Source organism: Bos mutus, chromosome 16 (genome assembly GCF_027580195.1).
Source record: "Bos mutus isolate GX-2022 chromosome 16, NWIPB_WYAK_1.1, whole genome shotgun sequence".
Lineage (NCBI taxonomy): Eukaryota > Metazoa > Chordata > Mammalia > Artiodactyla > Bovidae > Bos > Bos mutus.
In genome coordinates this window covers 43,489,876-43,508,470 of record NC_091632.1, presented here as the reverse complement: position 1 = coordinate 43,508,470, position 18,595 = coordinate 43,489,876, and the positions used below count along the sequence as shown (strand labels likewise).

At 49.0% G+C, this 18,595-nt stretch overlaps 1 protein-coding gene across 1 annotated transcript in view; it reads left to right on the top strand.

Moving 5' to 3' along the window:
* The first annotated feature begins 471 nt into the window (after nt 1–471).
* MASP2 (MBL associated serine protease 2) overlaps nt 472–18,595 on the top strand; it is a 23,599-nt gene continuing 5,475 nt past the window's right edge. Inside the window, exons 1-7 of the mRNA XM_070384402.1 lie at nt 472–524; nt 9,849–10,077; nt 10,197–10,374; nt 11,144–11,275; nt 13,358–13,554; nt 13,628–13,775; nt 17,224–17,342. Of these exons, the coding sequence (XP_070240503.1) occupies nt 472–524; nt 9,849–10,077; nt 10,197–10,374; nt 11,144–11,275; nt 13,358–13,554; nt 13,628–13,775; nt 17,224–17,342 (1,056 nt within the window). The remainder of the gene's footprint in view (nt 525–9,848; nt 10,078–10,196; nt 10,375–11,143; nt 11,276–13,357; nt 13,555–13,627; nt 13,776–17,223; nt 17,343–18,595) is intronic.

The window sequence follows — 18,595 nt, the reverse complement described above, 5'->3', positions numbered from 1 at the left end:
ATGATTTTTCTCTCTACTGTGTTGAAATAACACGTGTAAAGTTCTATTTTCATGTGTTGTTCCAGGCACTTGGGTGATATTTTCAATCAATAAACTTGCATTCTCTTCTGGGAAATTTCCTTATATTATTTTGTTTATAATTTCCTTCCCTCTGCTTTCTTTGTTGTCTTTTCCTGGAATTTCTGTTTTTCAGTCTTTGACATACTATATAGGACTTCTTAACAATGATTTTTGTTTGTTTAGCTTTTTATTTTTTGGCCACAGAGTGGGGCATGTGGAATCTTGCTTGGTTCCCCAACTAGGAATTGAAAAACCACATCCCCTACATTGGAAGCTCAGAGTCTTAACCATTGGACCACCAGTAAAATCCCCATATGAGACTCTTTACTGGTTGTTTTTTTTTTTTTTTTTTTATTTTTATTTATTTATTTTTTAAAAATTTTAATCAGCACGCAGACGGCCTTCGTCGCCATGACTCGGGGGAAAGGCTCTCCGGCCCGGACCGCTAGGGACGCCCCAACCAAGTAGAGAAAATGACGCCGCAGAACACACGCCGACGCAAAACCTCCATTATTTTTTAAACTCCATTTTCTGGAAGATTTCTTCAGCTTATCTTCCAAACATTTTATTGAGTTTTTCTTTTTTTCTATAATATTTTTATTTCCACAAACCATGTTTTGTTATCTGAATGCTCTTTTAAACAGCATCCTGTGCTTGCCTCTTGTTCTCGCCCTCTTCCTTTGAAAATAATGATTGCTCCCTTTTAGTTTGGACATATCCCGCTCACTGATGCTTTCTGTTTTACTGTTGTTGGTTGGTTGGTTGGTTGTATTTTTTGGTCTTTCTAATGTATGAGCTATTCCTCACCAGTCATTGAAAGTTCTGCTCATATGTAAGACTGGGGACTAAAAAGCTAATTGGAAGCTCTGAGCGCATGACAGGGACTATCGGTGACCTTCACGGTGGATGACATGCTGAGCCATTTGCTTGTAGAACCTTCAAGTCAGCATCTCTAGATCTTTCTTCCTGACCTCTTCACTCTTCCTGGGAAAAACAGAGCAGCTTGGGGGCTGTCAGATTCTCGGAGCTGACCCCGAGGAAGGCTGGTCTGTCTGCATAGAGGCCTTGTTTGCATTTGAGCCCTGCCATCCTTGGCAGGACCTGGGACTCTCCAAATCCTTCCTCCAAGAATGCATGCATGTGTGCCAAGTCACTGCAGTCATGTCCAACTCTGTGTGACCCTATGACTGTAGCCTGCTAAGTTCTTTGTCCATGGGATTCTCCAGACAAGAATGCTGGAGTAGGTCACCAAGTATCCTCCAGTGGATCATCCCAAACCCCAGTCTCCTACACTGTGGGCAGATTCTTTACTGTCTGAGCCACCAGGGAAATCTGTGACTTAGATACTCACAACTCCTGACTCAGTTATCCTGTCTGTAAAATGGGAGCATGGTCCTCAATGGTTACAAGGCTTCATCAAGGAGCACATGTCAGATGGTTCTCACCGAGCTGGTGGAGATCAGAATTTCTTCTCAGAGCAGGGGAAGAAGAAGAAAGGGCCCAGATTGCAGAAATAGCAGCAAGAATGCCTGACCTGGGACTGCCCTGGTCATCCAGTGGTTAGAATCCACCTGCCAAGGCAGGGGACATGGGTTTGATCCCTGCTCTGGGAAGATTCAAAACATAATTAAAAAAAAAAAAAACAACCTGACCTGGAAGTAGAAAGTGTCTGCAGTGTAAATCCCTCCACTCCTCCAATGTGAGTAAAGTCTATACATCTCAAAAGGATGGATCTTCAGGAAAAGCACTGACCCCACAGCTGGGTGGATCTGATGTGGACACAGACTCAACTGCAGAAGCCAGTGTTTGGTGGAGACGTGAGTTAAGTCCTCTCAAGTCCCCCAAATCAGGAAGAGGGCCATGAACAAGTCTAATCTCTGACATGGAAAATAGAATAAGAATCCTATCTAGCTCAAGTCCCCCAAATCAGGAAGAGGGCCATGAACAAGTCTAATCTCTGACATGGAAAATAGAATAAGAATCCTATCTAGAATCCTGAAGTTCAGGTATTAAAATCAGCCCTGCCCCCACTTTAAGGATTCCAGTAGTTCCCACCTGAGTTGTTAGGAGAAAAATAGCCCCACTCTGGAGAAGGCAATGGCAACTCACTCCAGTACTCTAGCCTGGAAAATCCCATGGACGGAGAAGCCTGGTAGGCTACAGTCCATGGGGTCATGAAGAGTTGGACACGACTGAGCCACTTCACTTTCACTTTTCACTTTCATCATTGGAGAAGGCAATGGCAACCCACTCCAGTGTTCTTGCCTGGAGAATCCCAGGGACAGAGGAGCCTGGTGGGCTGCCGTCTTTGGGGTCGCACAGAGTCAGACACGACTGAAGCAACTTAGCAGAGCAACAGCATACTCACTGTTCTCTCCAGAGGCAGCCGAATTCACCTCTTCTGTTGATTATTTTGGTATTTACCATCTTGACTCTAAACAGTATGCTTGTTGTCAGTTTTAGTCACAATCTGTCGATTTCCCATTTGGGAAGGCGAAGATGTAGCTCTCTGCTTCCCTGCCCCCATCACACTCTCAACAATTAAATGACAGGCTCAGTTGGCTCCGACTCAGTGTTTGCACCATTACAACCATGCAAATAACATTTGCAGCTGAGACTCAGGGGGAAAAAAAACAAACGATATCTTCTATCTCTGGCATAGCTTCTTGCTTTCCCTGGAGGCTTTTTCCGTTTGATAATTTTCACATTCATTTAGGAAAAATAACTACTGAAAAAAAACAACCTTTTAAAGAATCTTTAGGTTCTACAGGTGTTTTATCAATTCCATCTTTCTGACAAGTCTGTTCTGTGTCTCCTGAACATCCAGATGGAATTCCACTCTTGACTCTCAGACAGCATATCTTTCTGTTTCTTGGTTTACTCCCTTGTTTTGGTGGAGCACATCCCTGAGATACTTTCTGAGAAAGGGGACAAGAGTTGAAAGTTTTAAAAAAATGAAATGTATGAAACCCTTTATTACATCTCATGCTTAACTAATGGGTACAGAATTTAGATGAGTACAGAAATATGTAGGCAATTATCTTCCTTCAACATTTTGAGATTTGCTATTTTCCATTCTTATTGTCTATTGCAGCATTTAAAATTAGCCCGAAATGCAGCAGGTGGAAACAATAAGTAGCTTGAAAGAGTAACAATAAGCATGTCTTTTGTGGGCCTGGAGTTTAAGATGACTTAGCTGGTTGGTTCAGTTTAGGGTCACTCATGAGGCTGCAGTAAAGCTGTCTCTATTGCTGGAGGGTCAGCTGCCAAGATGATGAAGTCACAGGACTAGCAAATTCCGGAGGCGGTTATCAGGAGCACCCATTTCCTCCCCAAGTCAACCTCCCCATAGAGACTGTTCTTATTCATGGTGGCTGACTTCCCCCTGTACAAGTGATCCAGAAGAGAGCCAGGTGGATGCTGGGATGCCTCGAACGCCTCAGCACACATAACATACCATCCTTTCAGCCGTGTCCTGTGTTGCTCTTCAGTTGCTAAGTTGTGTACAACTCAGTGATACCTTGGACTGCAGCACACCAGGCTCCTCGGTCCTCCGCTATCTCCGCTACTGAAGTTTGCTCCAATTCATGTCCATACATGAGTCAGTGATGCTATCTAAGCATCCTCTTCATCCTCTGTCACCCCTTCCTCCTTTGGCCTTCAATCTTTCCCAGCATCTGGTCTTTTCCATTGAGTCAGCTCTTCACATCAGGTGGCCAAAGTATCAGACCTTCAGCATTTTTCCTTCCAATGACTATTCAGGATTGATATCCTTTAGGATTCACTGGTTTGATCAATGTGGAAAAGTTCTATACATGAGGATGTGAATATCCCAATATGGCACTCACTGGAGTCTGGCTTCTAGTTTCCAGTGTTGCTTTGAGAGCTCTGGGATCATTTATATCCTGACCCTTTGTATGTGATGTTTCCCTCTGCTTCCCTCTCTGTATCACGCAATTTGTAGAACATGATTTTTCTCTCTACTGTTTTGAAATAACATGTATAAAGTTCTATTTTCATGTCTTATTCTGGGCACTTGGGTGACATTTTCAATCAATAAACTTGCCTTCTCTTCTGGGAAGTTTCCTTGTGTTACTTTGTTTATAATTTCCTTTCCTCTGCTTTCTTTGTTGTCTTTTCCTGGAATATCTGTTTTTCAGTCTTGACATACTGTATAGGACTTCTTAGGAATGAATTGTTTGTTTGTTTAATTTTTTATATTTTTGCCACACTGTGGGGCCTGTGGAATCTTGGTTCCCCAACTAGGAATCGAAAAACTGCATCCCCTGCATTGGAAGCTTAGAATCTTAACCACTGGACCACCAGGTAAATCCCCATATAAGACTTCTAATCTTTACTGGTTTTTTTCATTTATTTTTAAACTCTATTTTCTGGAAGATTTCTTCGGCTTATCTTCCAAACATTTTATTGAGTTTCTCTTTTTTTCTATTGTGTTTTTATTTTCCCAAACCATGTTTTCTTCTCTGAATGCTCTTTTTAAACATGTGCTTGCTGCTATTTCTGCAATCTGGGCCCTTTCCTCTTCTTCCCCTGCCCTGAGAAGGAATTCTGATTTCCACCAGCTCAGTGAGAACCATCTGACATGTGCTCTTTGAGAAACCTGTGCTTGCTTCTTGTTCCGGCCCTCTTCCTTTGAAAATAATGATTGCTTCCTTTTAGTTTTGGACATTTCCCTCTCACTGATGTTTTCTTTTTGCTATGGTTGGTGGGTTGGTTGATATTTTTTTGGTCTTTCTCATGTATAAGGTATTCCTCAGTAATCATTGAAAGTTCTGCTCATATGTAAGACTGGGGACTAAAAAGCTAACTGGAAGCTCTGAGCACATGACAGGGACTATTGGTGACCTTCATGGTGGATAACATGCTGAGCCATTTGCGTGTAGAACCTTCAAGTCAGCATCTCTAGATCTTTCCTCCTGACCTCTTCACTCTTTCTGGGGAAAAGAGAGAAGCCTGGTGGCTGCCAGATTCCAGGAGCTGAGTCCAAGGAAGGCTGGTCTATCTGCGTAGAGCCCTTGTTTGCAGTTGAGCCCTGCCATTCTCGGTATGATCTGGGACTCTCCAAATCCTTCCTCCAAGAATGCATGCATGTGTGCCAAGTCACTGCAGTCTTGTCTGACTCTGTGTGACCCTATGACTGTAGCCTATTAAGCTCCTTTGTCCATGGGATTCTCCAGACAAGAACGCTGGAGTAGGTCGCCAAGTATCCTCCAGTGGATCATCCCAATGCAGGGATCAAACCCCAGTCTCCCACATTGCCGGCAGATTTTTTACTGTCTGAACCACCAGGGAAATCTGTGACTTAGATACTCACAACTCCTGACTCAGTTATCCTGTCTGTAAAATGGGAGCATGGTCCTCCATGGTTACAAGGTTTCTCAAAGAGCACATGTCAGATGGTTCTCACCGAGCTGGTGGAGATCAGAATTCCTTCTCAGAGCAGGGGAAGAAGAAAGGGCCCAGATTGCAGAAATAGCAGCAAGAATGCCTGACCTGGGACTGCCCTGGTCATCCAGTGGTTAGAATCCACCTGCCAAGGCAGGGGACATGGGTTTGATCCCTGCTCTGGGAAGATTCAAAACAAACAAACAAAAAAAAACAACCTGACCTGGAAGTAGAAGGTGTCTGCAGTGTAAATCCCTTCACTTCCTCAAATGTAGGTGAAGTCTGCACCCACCTCACAGAGATGGGCCTTGAGAAAAAGCACTGACCCCACAGCTGGGTGGATGTGATGTGGACACAGACTCATCTGCAGAACCCAGTGTTTGGTGGAGGGGAGTCAAGTCTTCTCAAGTCCCCAAAATTCAGAAGAGGTCCGTGAACAAGTCTAGTCTCTGACTTGGAGAATAGAATAAGAATCCTATCTAGAATCCTGAAGTTCAGGTATTAAAATCAGCCCTGCCCCCACTTTAAGGATTCCAGTAGTTCCCACCTGAGTTGTTAGGAGAAAAATAGCCCCTCTTTGTACCCACTCTTCTCTCCCAAGGCTGCCGCATTCACCTCTTCTGTTGATTATTTTGGTATTTACCATTTTGACTCTAAACAGTATGCTTGTTGTCAGTTTTAGTCACAATCTGTCGATTTCCCATTTGGGAAGGCGAAGATGTAGCTCTCTGCTTCCCTGCCCCCACCACACTCTCAACAATTAAATGAGAGTCAGTTGGCTCCACCTTCAGTGTTTGCACCATTACAACCCTGCAAATAACATTTGCAGCTGAGACTCAGGAAAACAAAAACAAAAACAAAAAATGATACCTTCTTATCTCTGGCATAGCTTCTTGCTTTCCCTGGAGGCTTTTTCCATTTGCTTAATTTTCACATTTGTTTAGGAAAAATAACTACTGGAAAAAAGCTTTTTAAAGAATCTTTAGGCTCTACAGGTATTTTATCATTTTCATCTTTCTGACAAGTCTGTTCTTTGTCTCCTGACTGCTGCTGCTGCTGCTGCTGCTAAGTTGCTTCAGTTGTGTCCAACTCTGTGCGACCCCATAGAGGGCAGCCCACCAGGCTCCCCCGTCCCTGGGATTCTCCAGGCAAGAACACTGGAGTGGGTTGCCATTTCCTTCTCCAATGCATGAAAGTGAGAAGTGAAAGTGAAGTCGCTCAGTCGTGTCCGACTCTTAGCGACCCCATGGACTGCAGCCCACCAGGCTCCTCCGTCCATGGGATTTTCCAGGCAAGAGTACTGGAGTGGGGTGCCATTGCCTTCTCCCTGTCTCCTGACTACCCAGATGGAATTCCACTCTTGACTCTCAGAGCTCGTATCTTTCTGTTTCTTGTTTTACTCCGTCGTTTTGGTGGAGCACATCCTTGAGATGTTTTCTGAGAAAGGGGACAAGAGATGAAAGTTTTAAAAAATCTGACAGGCATGAAAGTCTTTATCCATCTTCATGCTTAACCGATGGGTTCAGAATTTAGATGAGTATAGAAATATGTTGGCAATGATCTTCCTTCAACATTTTGAGATTTGCTGTTTTCAATTATTCTTATCATTGCAGCATTTAAAATTAGCCCGAAATGTAGCACATGGAAACAATCAGTAGGTTGAAAGAGGAACAGTAAGCATGTCTCTTGTGGGCCAGGAATTTAGGAGTGACTTAGCTGGTTGGTTCAGTTTAGGGTCATTCATGAGGCTGTAGTAAAACTGTCGCTATTGCTGGAGGGTCAGCTGCCAAGATGATTCAGTCACGGGACTAGCAAATTACAGAGGTGGTTATCAGGAGAACCCATTTCCTCTTGAAGTGGACTTCTCCATAGAGACTTCTCACTCATGATGGCTGACTTCCCCCTGAACAAGTGGTCCAGAAGAGAGCCAGGTAGACTCTGCGAGGCCTCAAATGCCTCGCCACACATCACATCCCATCCTTTCAGCCGAGTCCTATGTTGCTGTTGAGTTGCTAAGTTGTGTCCAGCTCTTAGTGACCCCTGGACTGCAGCACACCAGGCTGCTCTGTCCTCCACTGTCTCCTGAAGTTTGCTCCAGTTCACGTGCACACATGAGTCAGTGATGCTCTCCAACCATCCTCTTCATCCTCTGTCACCCCTTCTGCCTTCAGTCTTTCCAGCATCTGGTCTTTCCCACTGAGTCAGCTCTTCACGTCAGGTGGCCAAAGTATCGGAGCTTCAGCATGGGTCCTTCCAATGAATACTCGGGGTTGCTATCCTGTAGGATTGACTGGTTTGATCAGTGTGGAAGAGTTCTACACCTGAGGATGTGAATATTCCAATATGGCACTCACTGGAGTCTGGCTTCTAGTTTCCAGTGTTGCTTTGAGAGCTCCGGGATCATTTATATCTGATCTCTTGTATGTGATTTTTCCCTCTGCTTCCCTCTCTGTACCTCACAATTTGTAGAACATAGTTTTTCTCTCTACTGTGTTGAAATAACATGTGTAAAGTTCTATTTTCATCTCTTGTTCTGGGCACTTGGGTGACATTTTCAATCAATAAACTTGCATTCTCTTCTGGGAAGTTTCCTTGTGTTACTTTGTTTATAATTTCCTTCCCTCTGCTTTCTTTGTTGTCTTTTCCTGGAATTTCTGTTTTTCAGTCTTTGACATACTATAGGGCTTCTTACGAATGAATCATATTTGTTTGTTAGTTTAGTTTTTTATATTTTTTCCACACTGTGGGGCCTGTGGAATCTTGGTTCCCCAACTAAGAATCGAAAAACCACATCCCCTGCATTGGAAGCTTGGCGTCTTAATCACTGGACCACCAGGTAAATCCCCATATAAGACTTCTTATCTTTACTGTTTTTTTTTTTCTCTTTAAACTCTATTTTCTGGAAGATTTCTTCAGCTTATCTTCCAAACATTTTATTGAGTTTTTTGTTTCTATCGTATTTTTATTTCCCCAAACCATGTTTTGTTCTCTGAATGCTCTTGCTAAACAGCAAGCATCCTGTGTTTGCTTCTTGTTCTGGCCCTCTTCTTTTGAAAAGAATGATTGCTTCCTTTTAGTTTTGGATATTTCCCTCTCACTGATGTTTTCTGTTTTGCTGTGGTTGGTTGGTTGGTTGGCTGATATTTTTTGGTCTTTCTCATGTATGCGGTTTTCCTCAGTAATCATTGAAAGTTCTGCTCATTGTAAGACTAGGGACTAAAAAGCTAATTGGAAGCTTGGTGACCTTCACGGTGGATAATATGCTGAGCCATTTGCATGTAGAACCTTCAAGTCAGCATCTTTAGATCTTTCCTCCTGACCTCTTCACTCTTCCCGGGAAAAGAGAGAAGTCTGGTGGCTGCCAGGTTCCAGGAGCTGAGTCAGAGGACGGCTGGTCTGTCTGCATGGATCCCTTGTTTGCTGTTGGGCCCTGCCATCCTTGGCAGGATGGGACTCTCCAAATCCTTCCTCCAAGAATGCATGCATGTGTGCTAAGTGGCTTCAGTCATGTCTGACTCTGTGTAACTGTATGACTGTAGCCTGCTAAGCTGTTTGTCCATGGGATTCTCCAGACAAGAACGCTGGAATGGGTCACCATGGTCTCTTCCAGGGTATCTTCCCAACCCAGGGATTAAACCTGTGTCTCTTTCGTCTCCTGCTTTGACAGGTGTTTCCTCCAAGAATAAGTCACCCTTTTCTGCTGGGGTTGGGGGATGGGAAGCAGGGATTGGCAAGATGCTTACTTGTGTCCAGAAGGACTTGGGGCCGCAAATTCCTGATTTCACTGCAAGCTCAGAGTTGCTTCCTGGAGCATCATTTCCACCTGTCCATCTGTTTCTCCAGCTTCCTAAATGTCGATTCCATGTCCTTGCCCATGTTCCCCATTGTTGTGGACTCGTGTTTTTAAAGCTCCCCTCTTCTCTCTGCCAGGAGGGAAAGGTAGATGCCTGTGTGCCTCCCCCATGTCCACCTAGAAGCCACCACCTTTGAGATCATTGTCCCCAGGACTCTGCGTGACCTTGAAAGTCACACACTGCTGGGGAACCCCAGAGGTCAAGGGTGAAGACAGAGCTAGCATTTGTTCCCAGGCCTGGCCGTCACCCAGGCCCAGCCCCTGGCTCCTGGAGCATCCTGCCCTCGCTGCCCAGAAATCTGGGGAGGCAGGAGTCATGGGGTCTGTTCCCAGAAGGCCAGGGTGGCTGGGGGCAGGGCCAGGCGCTGGACAAACAGATCAAAGGTGAGGCTCCCTGGGCTCCAGACGGTGCCTAGTCAGCCAGAGGACACCGAGTGCACCATGAGGTGGGTGGAAGCCCCCAGGACCTGCTTGGCAGGGGTGAGGGCTGAGAGCAGGCCTCACCGTCCCTGCCCTGCACCGCCCTCAGGCTGCTGGTCTTCCTGGGCCTGCTGTGGGGCTTGGTGGCTGCGTCCTCGGGGCCACAGTGGCCCAAACCAGTGTTCGGGCGCCTGGCATCGCCCGGCTTCCCCGACAAGTACGCCAACAACCAGGAGCGGCGCTGGGCCCTGACGGCGCCCCCCGGCTACCGCCTGCGCCTCTACTTCACCCACTTCCAGCTGGAGCCCTCCTACCTGTGCGAGTATGACTTTGTCAAGGTGCCAGCAGGGCAGGCGGGGGGATGGGACACCTGGGAGCAGGGTCTGACCTTGGAGGGTGGGAGGGCAGTCAGGCCTGGCGTCGCGCCTTTGCTCCCCGTGACCCCCGAACCCCCCAGCTGAGCGCCGGGACCAAGGAGCTGGCCACGCTGTGTGGCTCGGAGAGCACGGACACAGAGCGGGCGCCTGGCAACGACACCTTCTACTCACCGGGCTCCAGCCTGGATGTCACCTTCCGCTCCGACTACTCCAACGAGAAGCCGTTCACGGGCTTTGAGGCCTTCTACTCTGCAGAGGGTGAGCAGGGGAGGAGGCCGGTTGTGGGGGCGGGATTCGGTCTCAGGCCAGACTGGTCCTCCCTTTGGTCTCCTCCCCACCCCCACTCTAGTCCCTGAGGCTGGCTTCTTGCCAGACCAGCAGGAGAAGAGTGCATACCTGGTCTGACATCATCACAATGCAAATATCCCTAACAGGCCATGATCTCTGCTCTACACTAAGCCCCCCTTGGGTGCCAGGTGCTAAGACTGAATGCCCTTCTGTGCCAGGGACATCCTTAGGGGCCCCTGTGATGCAAGGGCCAGGTGAGCCCATTTGCAGATGGGCAGGTGAAGCCCCACTAGCTTGAGTACTGCGTCTGCATGTGGACTTCGATGCTTGATTTCAGATTCTGGCTCTTGCAGGGACTTGCTGTGTGGCCTTGGGCAAGTGGTTCAACCTCTCTGTGTTTGTCCTGAGGCTGCTCTAAGAGTTCAGTGAAACCTGTACAGAGGCCTACCCACTGGGTTCCCTTGTAGGCTGCTCCCTGCACTGGCCTGGCTACGTGGAGCAGGACGCTTCACCTTCATTGGTTTAAAAAGGGTGAAATTGAGGTCTCCCTCCACCTGCTGCAGGAAGGCCACAGTGACCTTTGTTTGGCCTCTCGCACTTGGCCGGGCACAAGCCACCTCCATTCCCGAGGAGGCTCCTCTCAGGGCAGCTGTGAGGCTGGGGGCCTCTGAGCCTGAGCCCGGGCCTCAGTGATATCCCCTCTCCTTTCCTGCTGCCTGCCTGCCTGGCCCTCCCCCAGACATTGACGAGTGCCAGGTGCCCCCAGGAGAGGCCCCCACCTGTGACCACCACTGCCACAACTACCTGGGTGGCTTCTACTGCTCCTGTCGTGTGGGCTATGTTCTCCACAGGAACAAGCGCACCTGCTCAGGTGAGCCACAGCTGGAAAGGGGAAAAGGGGGACACTATGCCTGGCCCAGCCCCCACTCTGCCCCAAGATACCACTGGCTCCTCAAGGCCACAGTTGCTCTGCCCAGGCGACTGGAGGGACCACTGGCCTTGGCCCTCTAGACACTTCTCCTAGGTGGTGGCCCCTTCTTGGTCTTCTGTCCCTTCTCACCATCCACCCATTCATCCTCTACCCAACTGTCCATCTGTCCACTCACCCATCCATCCATCCATCTATCCATCTATCACCCATCCATATATCCATCTATCTGTCTATCCACCCATCCATCTATCCGTCCATCTATCCACACATCCATCCATCCATTCACCCGTGCTCTCCAATTCCTCACTCACCTCTGCCCTGTCCTTGGCTCACTCTCATCCCCTTCAGCTCATTCACTTGGTGAGCATGTGTTAGGCTCTCACTCTGTACCTGGCTCACCCTCCCTGGGGTGGGGGGGCTCCGGGATGGAGGAGTGGGGGGCCCCAGGCCTGCTTCACACAAGCTTCCCTTCATGGAACCTCAGGGTGAGGGCAGGTCCTGCTCAAAGCTGCTGTTTGGTGCCCAGCCAGCCAACCCCTTTGTCCTCCACTGCCTGGATGCCCCTCTGCGCCTTTGCCAGGGGCCTGGATGGAAAACCAGCTGGCGCCCTGGGGAGTGAGCAGCCGCATCCCTCGAAGCTGACCCTGCGCCCCCTGCTCAGTCATCCCTCCCCCGTGTCTCTCCCTGTCTCTGTTCTCTTCCAGAGCAGAGCCTCTAGCCTCCCCTCCAGCTCCCGTCTGGGTTGGGCAAGTCTGCTGCTGTCTGCAGCCCCCACTGACCGCCCCCTTGGACCTAACAATAAACGTGGCTCCACCTCCACCTGCTGCCTGTCTCTGGGGGGACAGTGGGGGAGGGCCGTGATGTGCTTCCTGGCCCCTCTCCTCTTCCACCCTCATCTCAGTCTGAGGGGCCCCAGTTGGTGGGGTGGCCCCCTCCATGGGGCCACAGGCGTCTTTCCCAGAAGGGCTTGCTCTACCTCCACCCTCCTTTTGATGGTGGGGCCTTGAGGTCCAGAGAGGGGGCATAGGCTTGCCTGAGTTCCCACAGGGCAGCCAAGCTCTTGCTGCTCCCCTACCAGGAATCCAAGGACTGGGCTCAGAGCATCCTTGGGTCCACTTCCTATTCAGAGGGCAATTCAGGTCCTGTGTGTGATGGGCTAGGGGGAGCCTGACCCAGAGCAGAAGAGGCCAGGGAGGTTTTGATGGATGGAAACTGATTGCCCATCAACTCACTGACAGGTAATCTGGTCCCCCACATCTGGGGCTGACTGCCTCTGCACCCTGGGAAGCAGCCATGTAGAAGAAGAAAGGCAGTGCTGGGCTCCTACTTCCTGAAATGTCCCCTGCACCACCACCTGGGGGAGGGGGGCAGGACCCTCCCATGAGTGATGCTAACTTCCCTCTTCAAAGGCAGAGTCAGCTGTTTCAGTGGGGAATGTGGGAACCAGACTCATCTGTGATCAATGTGGACTTGAACTTCCCTCAACTGCCCCCCTGTCTTGATCCAGGGAAGGTGGGTGGGGGGAGGGCCCAAGGGAGGCTGGGCTGGACTGTCCAAGACTGGGGGAGATGAACTTGGGGGTTGCTAGAGTCAGGGGTGGGTGGGTGACCCTCAGCCCAAGGAGATATCCCTCCTCCCATCCACTCCCCACCCAGTTCCTGGGGAATAAGGAAAGTCCCCTTCTCTTCTCTTGGTGCCTCCTTCCCCCGGGCAAATCCCACACCCCTCATTCCTGGAATTGGGACTCTGGCCCAGTGATTCCTGCAACAGAAGCCTTGGCCTAGGGCCCCCACCTTCCCTGGGGGTGTGAGTGCAGCCTCAGAGAATGTACATTCAAGTGTCGAGGGTGTCAGCTAAAGCCTGGAAGCCAGAGGAAGCCCCTCCCTAAACTGTCCCTTCAGCCCCTGGGTGGAGTGTCCTGTCTCTGGAAGGGCTTCTGGGGCTGGTGTCTGAGCTCGACCAGTAGCCTGAGCCAGGCTTCTGTGCCCGGCTCACCGTGCCTGTCTTCCCCCCTCTCCCCAGCCCTGTGTTCTGACCAGGTCTTCACTGCCCGGTCTGGGGAGCTCAGCAGCCCTGAATACCCACAGCCATACCCCAAACTCTCCAGCTGCACCTACAGCATCCACTTGGAGGAGGGATTCCACGTCATCTTGGACTTTGTGGAGTCCTTTGACGTGGAGACGCACCCCGAGACCCTGTGCCCCTACGACTCCCTCAAGGTCTGGTTCCTCTGGCCCCCACCTCATCCTGGCCCGGTAGGTCCTGGGGTGACGGGTATCTCTCCGTTTTCAGATTCGAACAGACAAGGCGGAATACGGCCCGTTCTGTGGGAAGACATTGCCCAGCAGGATTGAAACCAAGAGCAATACCGTGACCATCACCTTTACCACCGATCAGTCGGGGGACCACATGGGCTGGAAGGTCCGATACAACAGCACAGGTGAGGGCAGGTAGGGACTCTTCCAGAAGCATCAAGGAACCACAAGGGATGGAACTCTTCCTGGCTGGGCCCCGGAAACTGGGAAGGGACAATTTTTCCTTAACCTGCTCAGTGTCCCTGGATAAGTCTGAAAAGCAAACTGAAAGGTTAATGGGAAAAAGTATACTTGTTCATTTCATGTAAGTTTTATGTGGCACTAGGGCTTCCCAGTGGCTCAGATGCTATGAATCTGCCTGCAATGCAGGAGACCTGGGTTCACTCCCTAGGTCAGGAAGAGCCCCTGGAGAAGGGAATGGCATCCTACTCTGGCATTCTTGCCTGGAGAATCCCATGGACAGAGGAGCCTGTTGGGCTACAGTTCATGGGGTCACAAAGAATTGGACATGACTGAGTGACTAACACTCTACACACACTCCACGCTTTACATGGCACAACTGCCTTCCTAAGGAAATGAAGACCCAGAGACACAGCTGTGTACTTCTGTGCTGGGTCTGCTAAGGAGTGTGACAGGTTGAGGAATATAAAGTAAGGGTGGTGAACTGGGGGAAACTTGTTGTTCAGTCACTCAGTCATGTCTGACTCTTTGCGACCCCATGGACTGCAGCATGCCAGGCTTCCCTGTCCATCATGAACTCCTGGAGCTTGCTCAAATTCATGGCCATCGAGTCGGTGATGCCATTCAACCATCTCATCCTCTGTCGTCCCGTTTTTCTCCTACCCTGAGAAAGCCCAGCATCAGGGTCTTTTCCAATGTCAGTTCTTGGGATCAGGTGGCCAGTGTTGGAGCTTCAGCTTCAGCCTCAGTCCCTTCAATGACTCAAATGTAGCCAGCCTTGTTTGTTAGGATTCTTCTTGGCATCCCTTTGTCTTTGGTGATAAGGCTTCCCTCTGAGTGTAGGGAAGACACCTGTCACACAAGGGTCTTATAACCTGCTTCAGGGGAGAAGGGAGAGGTAAAGGGAGGAATATGGAAGGGTGTTGTCCCAAGGGCAAGGCAACTGTTATGTGCAAAAGCCCAGAGGCTCCATCTTTCTTGGTGTGAAGCTGCAGTGGGTGTGATGGGGTGGGCAGAGATGGGGGCTCCCGTCACACAGAGTTTGGACAGGGCATCTGCAGCTGGGGCTACACTCTGCCTCCCTGATCCGCCTCCACCCTCCAGGCCTCTTGGGCTTTCCCCACCTCTTCCTCATGACAGACCCTCACACACTGGATGGTTCTTGGTACTTCCTCCTTAGACACAAGTCCAAGTCCCCCATCTTCTGGGCACTGACCGCTGGATGTGACTGTCCCCCTGAGAGTTGACACTCTCAGCCAACTGGTCTCTGAGGATGTTTTTGGAAGGGCCGAGTAACTGAACTGGAGAAACTCCAAAGCAAAATATTTGCAGCCCAAGCTGTGCTGAGAGTGCAGGCTGAGGGTCAGGCTGCCCAGCTTGATGTCCCAGCTGTAGTGCCACCTGCTTCCTGGCCGTGTGACACTGAGCTTCTTAAAGTAACTTTCCTGAGATATAATGTCTCAATTATCTAATGAAGGATAACATCTCTGTGGAAAGGTGGGGGTTGGTGGGCTAATGTAGAAGGCATGGGGTGTGTGTGAAGGAGGTATTACTTTTTAAAATGAGGAGACTGGATTAACAAAGATTAACCTTTGGGCCGCCTCTGTTGGACACGTGGGAAAGAATGAGAGCCTGGTCAGGAGGGCAGAGACCAGCACTTTGGGAAGCCTTTTCTTTTTTTTTGATGTGGGCCATTTTTAAAGTCTTTATTGAATTCGCCACAATATTGCCTCTGTTTTTGTTTTTTTGGCCGAGGCATATAGTATCTTAGCTCCCTGACCAGGGATCGAACCCACACCCCACTGTGTTGGAAGGTAAAGTCTTAACCACTGGATGGCCAGGGAAGTCCCAAACATTTCATTATTTAAAAGCCTTTTGTTTTCCTGTGGGTCAAAGTAATAAAATTTCTAAACCTGGAGTACTGGTTTCAGAGCGAGTAGGAGGGAAAAGTCAGGTTTGCCAGCTGCTGAGTGAGAAGGGGCCGGCACATGGCCTGGCAGTGTGTGTGAAGGAGGGTGTGAGCAGGACCCTGGCCTGGGATTAAGACGGTCTCAGTAAGCCCTGGGATGTCCCTGGAGACTCTGGGGCCTGCCTGGGACTGAGAGTCACCCAGACACATAGAGATCGGCTGCTGGAGGAAGTGGAGGACAGGCAAATGGCCTGCGTGGGCTGAGGGGTGGCCTTGGGGGATTGTCAGCCATGGGGGATGGGCTGAAGCCATGGGGTGACAACAGGCCAGGGTTTGGGGGCCAAAGTGAAAGCCAGTCCTGAGCCCTGTGGGCACATGCTCATGAGGGACAGGAGAGGCTTCCCAGGTGCCAGTCTGGCTCTGAGCCACGAGGTCTGCTGGGAGGGCTCCCTGGCTGCGACCACCTCTTCAGTTCAGTTCAATTCAGTTCAGTCACTCAGTTGTGTCTGCCTCTTTGCAACCCCATGAATCGCAGCACACCAGGCCTCCTTGTCCATCACGAACTCCCGGACTTCACTCAAACTCATGTCCATCGAGTCGGTGATGCCACCCAGCCATCTCATCCTCTGTCATCCCCTTCTCCTTCTGCCCCCAATCCCTCCCAGCATCTGAGTTTTTTCCAATGAGTCAACTCTTCACATGAGGTGGCCAAAGTACTGGAGTTTCAGCTTTAGCATCAGTCCTTCCAAAGAACACCCAGGACTGATCCCCTTCCAGTGCTTATTCCCTGGTGACTCAGCCGGTAAAGAATCCGCCTGCAATGCAGGAGACCTGAGTTCACTTCCTGGGTCAGGAAGATCCCCTGGAGAAGGAAATGGCAACCCACTCCCGTATTCTTGCCTGGGAAATCCTACAGATGGAGAAGCCTGGCGGGCTACAGTCCATGGGGGTCACAAAGAGTAGGACACAACTGAACGACTAACACTTTATTAGCAAAGCACGTTCGTCTGTGCTTCACACTCAGTCCTCACAAAGCCCCAGGAGGTGAGCAAACAGTCTCATCAGACTTATGGATGAGGAAACTGAGACTTTCCTGTGATTTAAATGCATGTGGTGCAACTCTTCTCCACTCCCGCCCCCACCGCCCCTGTTACATTCCCCAGTTCTCTGCAGTGTGTGTGAGGCCCCTGGTGGGGACCAGACACACCCTTTGCAATGACCATGCTCCCTTATTGCATGCCTGATTTTCTTTCCATCACTTTGGCTGAAGCCCAGGCCAGACAACAAATCCTAATTTGTACAGTAAGCAACGGAAAATTTAATCTTGCCTTTGGATTTAAATCTTAAGAACTCTATCCCACTTGTGGAAAGCTCTCTCTACACAATAAGTGTTTCACTTATAAATCAAGAACTTCTAATTGCTCAATTCAGACTTGCCTGCTGTAGACCACAGCCAAACCCATTCGTCTCATTTCCTTGCTCAGCTGAGCCTTGCCCTGATCCATTGGCGCCACCTAATGGCCGCATCTCCCCTGTGCAAGCCAAATACATCCTGAAAGACCACTTCTCCGTCTTCTGCGAGACCGGTTATGAACTTCTGCAAGTAAGTTAATATAAAACTGCTAACTGCAACCACAATCATGATGGTTTTTAAATGAATACACATTTATATCAGCAAGTATGTGAAAGGAAGATGGGAAAACAGCTGTCAGCATGGTGGTTTCTTTTCCCTGTGATTAAACAATAAAATTCAAAGAAATGATACATTTGCTAAGAGAAATGGCTATAGAAAAATTTCTGTTCTTAGGAATTCTGCTATTTAAAAAAAATAATTAATTTGTTTATAGCAGTGCTGGTTCTTCCTTGCTGCTCAGGTTTTCTCTAGTTGCAGCAAGCCGGGGGCTACTCTCTAGTTAGTGTGTGGGCTTCTCATAGTGGTAGCTTCTCTTGCTGTGGAGCACAGGCTCTTGAGCACAAGGATGAAGGGCTTAATTGCTCTGCAGCATGTGGAATCTTCCCGGAACAGGGATCGAACCCACATCTTCTGCATTAGCAGGAGGATTCTTAACCATTGAACCACCAGAAGTCCCAGAACTCTGCTATTTAAAAAAGCTTTGTCTTGGGGAGCGCTGGTGATATAAATGAACACCTTTCTCAGTTCATACACATTACTGCAGCTCCTGGTAAAGCCACTGAAATGTTTGCCATTGTGCTCTATGTTATCACCTTGCTATAATCAAACTCCTCGTGGTCAAATGACCTTTACCTGAAACAACTCCTGGGCCCACAAAAAATTAAACAGCCCTTGCAAACAGTATATTCTGCAGAGTTATAAACAGTGACCACTGTTAAGGGAGAGGGAGGATAATTTCAAAAAATGCTTAGTGTGTTGCTTTAGGGGCCCAGGTAGGAGATTAACATGTCCTCTTTATGTTCTTCAAAATTGTCACTGAATCCCAATGGTAAAAAGTAATAACACTGAAATGATAGCTGGCTATGCAATCCAGTCCTGTGGAGGGGGGAAAAGTGAGACACTTTTCTCAATTCGCAAACTTCTGGGCGGGCTCTTACCATAGCTCCTTGAACTGCAAATCTGTTTTTCTTTTTAAATAAACATCTATTGAACATCTAGTTTTATCAGCCATTATCTTTAAAGATATATATATATTTTGCTATGCCTCGTTGTTTGTGGTTCCCCGACCAGGGATTGAACCCAGTCCCTGGCAGTGAAACCTTGAAGTCCTAACCATAACCACTGGACTGCCAGGGAAGTCTCTCTTTTTTTAGTATTTCCTGTTCAGTCTCTGATGAAAGAAAAAAAAAATCATCCTGCTCTCCTTTGAAGCATAAAGCTTC